Source organism: Gigantopelta aegis, chromosome 8 (genome assembly GCF_016097555.1).
Source record: "Gigantopelta aegis isolate Gae_Host chromosome 8, Gae_host_genome, whole genome shotgun sequence".
Taxonomy (NCBI): Eukaryota; Metazoa; Mollusca; class Gastropoda; order Neomphalida; family Peltospiridae; genus Gigantopelta; species Gigantopelta aegis.
The window spans coordinates 47,296,160-47,308,335 of NC_054706.1; the positions used below are offsets into that span (position 1 = coordinate 47,296,160).

The window sequence follows — 12,176 nt, forward strand, 5'->3', positions numbered from 1 at the left end:
AGGTACTAGGTTCGGATCCCAGTCGAGGCATGGGATTTTTAATCCAGATACCAACTCCAAACTCTGAGTGAGTGCTCCGCAAGGCTCAATGGGTAGGTGTAAACCACTTGCACCGACCAGTGATCCATAACTGGTTCAACAAAGGCCATGGTTTGTGCTATCCTGCCTGTGGGAAGTGCAAATAAAAGATCCCTTGCTGCTAATCAGAAAGAGTAGCCAATGTAGTGGTGATAGTGGGTTTCCTCTCAAAATCTGTGTGGTCCATAACCATGTCTGACACCCAATAGCCGATGTATTTTTCGTGCTGGGGTGTCGTTAAACATTCATTCATTCATTCATTCTTTTAATATGTTAAACATTGAACTGCCACTGATTGCTCACGTTTCATTTAGCATACATTTCTCTCCTTGTCTGTGTGTCACTGAATGTGATCGACATCAACAAATGTAAAGCCGAGATCTTGAAATATGTCGAGTCTCGGATGACCTTCATTTCACCTAACCTGTCAATCATTGTGGGAGCTTCAGTTGCTGCCAAACTCATGGGTAAGATATCTTATTCATATTGTATGTTAAATATTAATTAAAAAAAAAACTTTTTTGTCCAGACCTTTACCCCACAACAGATACATTAATGGCTGTCGTATGTACTGTCTTGTCTGTGGGAAAATGCATATGAAAGATCCATTGCTAGTATTTAGTAGAGCAGCTTATATGGTGTCATGGGGTTTCTCTCTCTCTCTCTCTGGGGGCGTGACGTAGCCCAGTGGTAAAGATCCATTGTTAGTATTTAGTAGAGCAGCTTATATGGTGTCATGGGGTTTCTCTCTCTCTCTCTCTCTGGGGGCGTGACGTAGCCCAGTGGTAAAGATCCATTGCTAGTATTTAGTAGAGCAGCTTATATGGTGTCATGGGGTTTCTCTCTCTCTCTCTCTCTCTCGGGGGGGGGGGGGGGGGGCGTGACGTAGCCCAGTGGTAAAGCGCTCGCTTGATGCACGATCGTTTTAGGATCGATCCCTGTCAGTGGGCCAATTGGGCTATTTCTCGCTCTAGCCAGTGCACCACGACTGGTACATCAAAGGCCATGTTATGTGCTATCCTGTCTATAGGATGGTGCATATAAAAGATCCCTTGCTGCTAATCGAAAAGAGTAGCCCATGAACTGGCGACAGCGGGTTTCCTCCCTCAATATCTGTGTGGTCCTTAACCATATGCCTGATGCCATATAACCGTAAATAAAATGTGTTGAGTGTGTCATTAAATAAAACATTTCCTTCGTTCCTTCTTCCTCTCTCTCTCTTATTTTGTAGACCATGTGTCAGAATAAATATATGTGAGACACCAAATAGCTATAGTTTAAAATGTGGCATATCTTTAAACAAATGTACCATACATTTTAATTCTTCGGGGATTTATTGCTAGGATTTCTTCATACTCAATGGACTAGTGAAAACTTTGGCTTATTTCTATCGCTGTAGACCCATTCTTTGTTGATTTTTCTGTCCCAACTAGTTTCCAACATGTATGTAAGGACATGCTACCTGTATGTGTTATCCTGTCTGTGGTAAGATGCATATAAAAAATCCTTTGCTGGGTAAATGTAGTCAATTTCCTCTGAAGACTACGAGTCAGAATTACCAAATGTTTGACATCCAGTAGCCGATGATTAGTTAATCAATGGTTTTTTAGTGTTGTCCCTAAACAAAACAAACGTTTAACTGTGTACACATTGGTTGATTTTTGTTGTTGTAGGTATTGCTGGAGGCCTAACAAACCTGTCAAAGATGCTAGCCTGTAACATTTTGGTTCTTGGTGCTCAGAAGAGAACACTCTCAGGCTTTTCGACGACGGCCATTTTACCTCATACAGGCTTTATTTACTACAGTGCTATTGTCCAGAAGGCACCTCCAGTAAGTGGAACTGCAGTTTTATACTGACAATATTTCATGTATTTTAAGGAGAATAAAACTACTTCTAGTTCTAGTTAGTACCCAAGCATATTTTTATTCAAAGAAATGTGTGTTTTTTTAAAGTACAAATAAATGTTATTAAAAACTCCAGTAAGTACAAACACATTTTGTCCTGATTTGGTGACTATTATAGTGATGTTGTTCAAAAGTCACCTTTCTCCAGTAGCCCAAGTACAAACTCAGTATGTATCTGACACAATGATTTGTGCAAATAACAAAACTCAGTCAATTTTGAATTCTTCTATACCGGGTATATATTCTTTTTCACGTAATAATACAAAGAAAAAACAACATTAAAGGTAAGTATAATTTTTCTGTTCTCAATACAGGGCTCAAACATAAGAATTTGTCTCCCACAGCAATTTAAAAATAAATTGCCATGGTTGAAACAGTCCACCGACGGCAATTTTTACCCCACCTGTGACATCTTTTTATAAAGTGACTTTTGAAGCACATAAACATCACTGAAAGGTTATTTTGCTGTATGTAGACATATTTCAAATAAATCAAAGTTTGTTTTATTTAACGACGCCACTAGAGCACATTGCTACTCTTTTACGACAGGCAGCAAGGGATCTTTTATTTGTGTTTCCCACAGGCGGGATAGCACAAACCATGGCCTTTGTTGAACCAGTTATGGATCACTGGTCGTTGCAAGTGGTTTACACCTACCCATTGAGCCTTGCGGAGCACTCACTCGGGGTTTTGGAGTCGGTATCTGGATTAAAAATCACATGCCTCGACTGGGATCCGAACCCAGTACCTACCAGCCTGTAGACTGATGGCCTAACCACAACGCCACCGACATATTTTAAATGTACAAATGTTATTATATTGGCTAATAATGTACAACATTTTGCCATCATTGATGCTCCTGACCTATGGCAATTTATATCTCAATGACGACAATTGCTGTCGGTGCCATCGTTAAGTGCGAGCCCTGCAATGTCTGTTTGTGGTCGATTTGATCCAAACAACCTCACAGTTAGTTTTAGTTTACAGTAGTCAGGTGTACATCAGTTTGTAGCATTATGATGTCACTAAATGTTTCAGTTTCTTGTTATAGGATCTTCGGCGAAAGGCAGCCAGATTGGTAGCGGCTAAGTGTACTCTAGCTGCGCGCGTAGACAGCTTCCACGAAAGTCTTGATGGCACCGTCGGTGACAGTCTGCGAGCGGAGATTGAACTGAAAATGGACAAAATGACTGAACCCCCACCAGTGAAGACCGTGAAACCACTCCCCACCCCAATAGAAACGTCTCGGAAGAAGAGAGGAGGGAGAAGGTATGGAATAGAAAGTTAAAATTAAAGATGAAAATCCTCTGGGGTTTTCCAGAAAATCCACATTTTAGAACAATCTACAAACTGTTATTAGCTTTAATGCAAAACTTCCAGTATCCTCATGTTTCCAATACATTAGGGCTACCCAAACACTGTTCTTTAATGAAAAACTTACAGTAGTATTTTTTTTTTCACATATGTTAACATTGTCGCCTGTGGGATTCTATTTGGTAGAGTACAACCTTAATTAATCTACATTTTACACATAACAGCAGTTGATTAAACTATGTATTGAGATATTGTTTAACAAAATTGCTTGAGAATATCAGTAACTATTTGGGATCACACATACTCCAAAATTAATTATGGTGCTTTTCAATATTCAATGTATTTAATGACGGTCATATTGGATTTCACCTAAACAAGCATATTTGAAAAATGGATAGTCAATCAAATCAAAACTTGGTGGAAATGATAAGGTAAGAGTGTGATTCCGAATGCACTAAGGACTTTTGGGATCAGTGAAACAAGATGGATCTCTTCGAAATTGAGTGCATCTTTCAGTACTGCAAACTTTAATATAGAGCTTATGACATTTTTTTTTTTCAGAGCAAGAAAAGTTAAAGAGCGACTTGGTTTATCTGAATTGAGAAAACAAGCTAACAGAATGAACTTTGCAGAGGTAGAAATTTCACACTATTTTTTATATTCAAATGTTTTAGTCCTTATCGATAGGAAATACATGATAGTTTATAGTCCATCACACAGAAAACGCGTTTTTTCATGGTATGGAATTTACTAAAACTTATTTATTTGTAATTTGCACACAGAAATAGTTGGGGTTTTTTTTTTTTTCAACAACACTTCTTACGTCAAGCCAAACTGAAATTATTTACAAAAAAAAAAAAAATTTAATGAGGGGACAGACTATAGGTTTTCGCATATGAATCCATTTCTCACAAAATGATCAATGAAACTTGTTTATAGTTGCACGTGTATTCATCTCAATGCATGTTAATTTTGTTGTTTAGCTCAGTGTTAATGTTTTGGTCCATTTCTCACGAACTATATAACTATAATAAAACTTAGTTTATAGTTGCAAATATATTGTTCATCTCCATGAATGTTTTTTATTATTATTATTTTTTTTTTTAATACTTTATTGTTACAGAATTAAAAATGTTGCACATATTCCAAGTTAAGATGTTTCAGAGCTAAAATGACCAAGACAGGTAGCAGAGGTGGGGAAAAGCCCTTTTTTTCCGGTGTGGGACCGATTCTCAATATCTGAGACCAAAATTATTTTTTAAAAACGTGCGTTTGCCGGTCCCACTTTTGTCATTCTTGTCGGTCCGAAGCACCTGTCCATTTCTATTATTGGAACAAATTCCTATCCGTCAAGTGGACCGGCCTGCCCAGACATCAGTATCTCGTGCAAGATTTAAAATAATAAATAAATAGTGGTGAATATGGCTGGTGTTTCAGACGTTTGTGATTTTAAAGTCTGCCTAAGTATATCGCCAGTCACTGAAGTTGGACCTACAAGGCTAGACATTTGTCAAAGTCGCTGAGCCGGTCAAGAGATTAAACAGACATTAACAATAGCACCATTCTTAGTTTAGAGAGCCATCAGGGTATTACACTCCAATTAAAATAAAGGACCCAGAATTTGCAATTGGTTACAATCGACACCTGTCAACACCTGCATATGTACGGAGCTCTGTCGGGTTGAGTGTCCTAGTCTGAAGCAAGAGGCTTTTGTGCAATACAAACTGCTTGAAATAGCATAAAATGTAGTGAAATAATCAAAAAATGTATTTATTGTTGACTGTTCAATGTAGTGTATCCAATAATTATAAAGGATTTTAAAATTAACAAAAGGTTTCCACCTTTTTTGTTAACAAGTGGGAGTAAACAGAACAGCTACATGTACTATTATCTCTAGAGCCAGCAGAGGTCAATTTCATCCAATCAGTGATGACGTTATTACTCTCTCTGTCTAAACGTGCTAGCTCAGGCTGTCAGACACTTCAACGGTACCATCTTCTATTAATTTTCAGGACACAGTACTGAATACTCGTACTTTTTATACATACCGGGTATATGGGAATTAAAATTCATAACTGTTATTCATTTTTTATATTATTTATTCCATTATGTAAAATATATACAATTTGTGGGGGGTTTTCACTGATGTGATAAAAAAAAAAGTTTAATGTTTTCATGTTTATCGTTTCGCATTCATGATTCAAGATAAAACTATACAAATGTCACTATGATTTTAAAAAAAAAACTATTTGGCAAATATCGTCTTTTAAATGTTGTTCTTTTTATTCCTTTCTTTTTTTCCCTCCGGTAGTGACATCAAGTGGGACCGATTGACAATTTAATTTTTCCCCACCCCTGGTGTGTAGGACAAGTGAAATGTTCTGGCAACTGAAATCATAATATATTGACAAAATTATCATTTATTCCTGAATTTAACACCGTGAAGTGTTTAATAAACTTTTTCTTTGAATGGAGCAGATTCTTTTGCTGCATAATAAAGACAATTTCAATATTGATTGGCTATTTTTAAAGAAATATTTTGGTGGGACAAGCACATTAAATCAGATGGTGAAAAAGGATACCGTACTTGTACTATAGGACATGTTGGGAGTTAATGTAGAGACCTAGATTTTTATTAGTCCACACCAGTCCAACTGCAGGATACTATAGGTTTCATCTCCATGCTTCTGTCTGCCTGTCTGTCCGTCTGTCCCACATATAGTTTTTCTGGGTCATTTTTCCACAATGCCTCTAGATATTGACCTGAAAATATGTGTATAGATCAAGCTCCACTGTCAATGCGAAATTTGTGTATAGCTTTATCACGTACTGTTGCAGATCAAGTTTACATTTTATGGCGATATCCTCATTTTTGGCTGAATTGTGGCTCTTGAACTGAAGGGTCCCTCTGGGATATTTTCTTTAAAATGTCAATTATTACCTGAAATTATTTCGCCAAATTAAAATAAAATTCGCCAACTGCTTTCAAAATTCGCAATTGGCAAATTTGGCGAGAGCCAGAGCTAGCCCTGAGGGATATGAAAATATGTTGGGCCTGGTAAAGGACATGTATTGTTTCAGCAGTACTGTCACAATGCTTGTTTCCTGTCGATAGAGCAAGATGCCTACCAGGCGGATCTTGGCTTTTCTCTGGGAGTTAGTGTAGAGCCGTGTGTTTTCATTGCTTCCTGTAGATAGAGCAAGATGCCTACCAGGAGGATCTTGGCTTTTCTCTAAGAGTTAATGTAGAGCCGTATGTTTTCATTGTTTCTTGTAGATAGAGCAAGATGCCTACCAGGAGGATCTTGGCTTTTCTTTGGGCACCTTGGAAAAGTCTTTGTCAGGGAAGATCCGCGGACCAGTGGTCGATGCCAAGACAAAAGCCAGAATATCAAAGACGTTACAGGTTTGTTCACTGATATTATGTATTGTTATCGCCTGTTTTTATTTCTACATGGATCACAACATAACCTAGTGTAGAACAACTACATGTGATGCGTTTGGTTATAGGATCCTTTGTTGTAATCAACAGCTGGAACATTTTGTTCATTATTATCCACTTGGTTCAAGATATTCAGGGAAATATAACCAGTATGACCCAAGTGTGTCATAATAATTTCACGAACATTTTCTGAAGCGACGTCCTAACTTAATGCGGCTTCCTCAGTGTAGACGCTTATCAAAATTTCTGAAAATGATGTCGTTTCGTCGTCTCCTTTTAGCAACGTTTGAAACGTTTTGACATGATCCTAGCTTGTTATTAGTGAAAATGATATTTTGGATAATGTGCATAACAAAGAAATTATTACACTCGCATGTATCGTACTGATTTTTCGGAATTTATGTCAGGATTCATGTATTACACTCGCTCTCGCCCGGGTAATACAATAATCTTGACACTTGTTTCGTAAAATCAGTATGACACACAAGCTCATAAATAATCTCTATGTATCACATTGCGATTTACTCCACAAGTTTCAGACATCACTACACAATTCTAAAACATTAAACACTACATGTAGTTGTTAATCAATTTTCAGTTGACTAGAAATATCGCCAATGAAGATTTTGAAAACAAAATGTTCCCTAGCTGGGTCATTTCCCATTCCAGCCAATGCTCCACAGCTAGTACCATCGACGTCCCAAACTGCATTCACCTAACGACAAAAACACGAATACGATATTTACGGAAATATTATTCTACATTTTTCAGCTACAATACGTGAAATAAAATAAATTGCAGTCAAGTAACATAACAAATATATCTCTGTATCTCTCCAGGGTTTGGAAATCGTCAATCCTCATGCAGCTGAAAAGAAAGTGCAAGAAGCAAATCAGAAATATTTCTCGACTTTTCAGAAAAGTAGAAAAGAAATGAAGAACCTTATTACATGTTTGAGTTTTTGTTTCAAGTCAGATCAAGGAATCTTTTTGGAGGTGTTAACTTTCACATAGTGAAACTGCGAATGGCTCATTATATTAGATCAGTTGTGGTTCATTAGATCTTTTTGGAGGTGTTAACTTTCATATAGTGAGACTGCGAATGGCTCATTATATTAGATCAGTTGTGGTTCATTAAATCTTTTTGGAGGTGTTAACTTTCACATAGTGAGACTGCGAATGGCTCATTATATTAGATCAGTTGTGGTTCATTAGATCTTTTTGGAGGTGTTAACTTTCACATAGTGAGACTGCGAATGGCTCATTATATTAGATCAGTTGTGGTTCATTAAATCTTTTTGGAGGTGTTAACTTTCACATAGTGAGACTGCGAATGGCTCATTATATTAGATCAGTTGTGGTTCATCGCTATCTTTTTGGAGGTGTTACTTTCACATAGTGAGACTGCGAATAGCTCATTATATTAGATCAGTTGTGGTCTTAGATCTTTTTGGAGGTGTCAACTTTCACATAGTGAGACTGCGAATGGCTCATTATATTAGATCAGTTGTGGTTCATTAAATCTTTTTGGAGGTGTTAACTTTCACATAGTGAGACTGCGAATGGCTCATTATATTAGATCAGTTGTGGTTCATTAGATCTTTTTGGAGGTGTCAACTTTCACATAGTGAGACTGCGAATGGCTCATTATATTAGATCAGTTATGGTTCATTAGATCTTTTTGGAGATGTTGCTCCGAAAAGCACCGAAATCCATTTCCAAAAATGGCACCAAGAAGAATTGTTAAAGTTTGTTTTGTTTAGCGACACCACTAGAGCACATTGATTTATTAATCATCGGCTATTGGATATCAAACATGGTAATTTTGACAGTCCTAGAGAGGAAACCCGCTACAGGATAGCACATACAACAACTTTTGATATACCAGTGGTGGGTGGTGCACTGGCTAGAACGAGAAATAGCCCAATAGGCCCACCGACGGGGATTGATCCCAAACTGACCGCGCTTTACCACTGGGCTACCGTCTTCATCCCTAAGAATAATTGTTGTAACAGTGCTTTTTATATAGATATTGTGAACATGGTCTAATTGTGTTAAAGGGAATTTGATCACTGGACATGTGCTGTTGACCATTTGTAGTGGTAGAAGACTTTGTCCAATTGACTGTTTATAGGAGCACTGGGTCATCACAGTCCCTCCCCCCTTAGATCCGACAGTATTGTTTGTACTTTGCCGAATTACAATGAAATGGCACCTGTTGATCAGACTGTGAATATTTACACATTAAACTGAAAATGTCACATTTGTTTTGTTTTGGGGTGCTTTGTCTTCGGCTCACTAATCTGTGTTTTTCTGACAAAACAGATTGTGAATGAGCATGTAACAGAGAGAAAAAAGTGAATCGGTATGTGAGGTCATATTGCATGAATTAATACCCATATGGGCAGATAGACGTGGGGAAAGAAAAATTATCTTTCCCTAGGGAAAGAAAAAACCCAAAACATTTCATCCTCTAGATACGTTTTGACGTCATAAACAGTGTTTCAGCAATATGTACTCACAGCTATGACGCAAACACTGTATGGTTACTGTGGAGTAGACTATGGACAATTTTTGGTAGGGTCTCACTACAGAGGCCACTTCCGGGTGAGAGTTCATTGATGACGGTCCACTATAGTTCCTAATTGTGACACATGTTATGGTTCATATATTCACTTCCAGGAAATGGTGAAGAATTAAAACAATATGTGTGCTTAATGGTAAGCCTTCTGGTTGTATTTTGCCGATGTTACTTTGTAATATTATGCATTGACCTTTTGGGACATGGGTGTATAGAGCAAGAGACAGCTGGAGTGAATTGGTTAAGATGGCATAGTACCAAAGAAGAGAGTTCTGTGTCAAAGTTCGTGTTCAAATATTTACGGAGTGAAAGCAGCTGTGGGTGTGATTGGTAGTAATATGTGACATTGATTATTTGTGCAAATACTATTATCCATTGACAATAACTAAATACACTTTTATTGTTATACAGTTGTTATGCAGTATATACCAGAGGTTGAAACTAATGCAGGGTACTCCCAAAAATGGAACTGCAACTTTCAGCAAAAATGACGGTTGCTATTAAAAACATTAATTAAATCTATTAGATGGTATGTGACCCCCCCCCCCCCCCCCCCCCTCACCCCCATTTTCTTGCAGGTAGATTAGCTGAGAGGTGCCACACTTTTTATTGCTGTACTTCCTGGGTGTGTTGATACGCTGCTTATATAAACGAAGATTGCCAACAGAACGGGTTCTCGTTGGCACTAACAACATACACCATTGCGAACATACATTATATAAGCATTTATTTTCACTCCAAAATTGAGAACGTTTCCGTCTCAATTTTTTGCTATATGACCGCATCTGGCTGCAGTACCGGTCCGAAAAGGTGGTTCATTAACCGATTCACTCCAGTTGTCTCTTGCGCTATACACTCATGTCCCAAAAGGTCGATGCACAATATTACAAAATAACATGGGCAAAATACAGCCGGAAGGCTCACCATTAAACATACATATTGTTTTAATTCTTCACCATTTCCTAGAACTGAATATGTGAACCATAACGTGTCACAATTAGGAACTATAGTGGACCGTCATCAATGAACTCTCACCCGGAAGTGATCTGTGTAGTGAGACCTTAGTCGACTTCAAAATTTGTGGCCGATGTTAGGAATATTTGGCCGGTGTTAAAAATGTTATGTTTATGTGGGGTTTTTTTTTTTTTTTGTTGTTTTTTAGTAAACAGTCCGACGTACTTTATTTTTTATTTTAATTTTATTCAGACATGAGTAGAGTCGATGAAACGGCTCCTTTTGGTCGTAGGTCTTTGACCTAACTTCTAGATTTTTATTGCAAAGTCCGCCCACCTCAAAGTACACCACCCCCCGCCCCCACCCCCACCCCCCGGTCTGGACTTAGTCACTGGCGATGTCAGAGGTTAAGGCCGTGACAGACGTGTTCGAAACCTTAAGTGGTATATGGATACGTAAAAAAGGATCTCTCTCTCAACTGTTTTTATCCAACTTCCCCCCCCCCCCCTTACTTCTGGGAAGGGAAGGGATATTTTAACTCACTTTGCCCTCTTGCATATATAATATATATACAGTGGTCGACGTTGGTGAAGGTAAAAAGTCGCCACATTGGTTTTTAAAAAATCGCCACTTTCCGAATTTTGTACCATTTTATTTTACACAACAATCAATAAAAAAAACCCATGTCTTTTTGTACTTTTATATACATGTATTACATCAAATACAAAGCAGATATATGAACTTTTCAAGCACATTAATCTCAAAACGATTACTTTTAATATATCAATTAATAAAGCTTATGGGGCGATCACACTGGCCCGAATGAGCTTCCGTTTGTTTTCCGTATACGAAAGTGGTGTGAATTTTTAAACTGGCCGAATGTCCCTCCGAATATGTTTTCCCCAATGTATCACCGAATGCTTTCCGTTTGTTTTCCGAGTGTTTTCAGTATGGTTTCAGAATGCTTTCAGAATAGACCGAATACTTCCCGCATGTTGACTTCGAAAGGTTTCCTTTCCGAACGCTTTCTGTATGCTTTCCGAATGCTTTCAGAACACGGCGAATCGACCTAGAATGGACCGAACTCTTTCCGCATGCTTTCCGCAAGGGTTCGGAAAGGGTTCATCGTGTTCTGTGTCCATTCGGGGTGTTCGGAAAGCATACGGAACATACTGTGCATTCTGGAAGTGTACGAGCAGTTCGGAAAATGTTCTGAAAGAATATTGGAAGGGTTCTGGCTATTCGTTATACATTCGGCGGCATAAATGAAAAAAAAATCCGGAAAGGATACTGAAAATGTTCGGAAAGCATTCGTCATGTTCTAGGTCCATTCGGGGTGTTCGGAAAGCAACGGAACCCAACCTCCAAATTTTCATTCCGAACCAAGAACTAGACGCATGCTTCCCGAACGTTTTCCGTACATGCCGTATGCGCCTAGAATGCTTCCCGAATACACATGGACGCCACATTCGGATGGTCGATGAAAATTATTTTGAACATGCACAACAAATTTTTGGAGCTACCGAATGCCGTTCCGTATGCATCCGTACGGAGCCGAACAGCCAGTATGCTCCTAGAACACACCGAATGCTTCCCGAATATGATCCGTTCGCTCCCCGAACACCCAAATTCCTATTCGGAAAACAAACGGAATGGTATATGGGTCAGTGTGATCGGGCCATTATCGGGAACCTCTCGGCTTTGTTTGTTCAATTACATTCACCATCCATGGGTCCACATAAAATGCTATGTATACACTCTTTCAAACTACATATTAGTGGGGAGAAATTTTTAAAAATAAATAGAGAGAAATTAATGCATCCAAAAAATAATTAGGGTCGGCTCTCTTTTTTTTCTAGGTAAGGTCGGGTTCCCGGAAAAATACTAGTTTATTTTTAGGCC

At 38.3% G+C, this 12,176-nt stretch overlaps 1 protein-coding gene across 1 annotated transcript; it reads left to right on the plus strand.

The window, feature by feature from the left end:
• The first annotated feature begins 284 nt into the window (after positions 1–284).
• Positions 285–8,095, plus strand: LOC121379866 (U4/U6 small nuclear ribonucleoprotein Prp31-like). The gene is made up of 6 exons (XM_041508523.1): positions 285–545; positions 1,752–1,909; positions 3,036–3,253; positions 3,860–3,932; positions 6,576–6,704; positions 7,580–8,095. Exons 1-6 carry the CDS (start codon positions 482–484, stop codon positions 7,751–7,753), a joined length of 816 nt encoding a protein of 271 aa, XP_041364457.1. The 5' UTR covers positions 285–481; the 3' UTR covers positions 7,754–8,095.
• Positions 8,096–12,176: the final 4,081 nt, after the last annotated feature.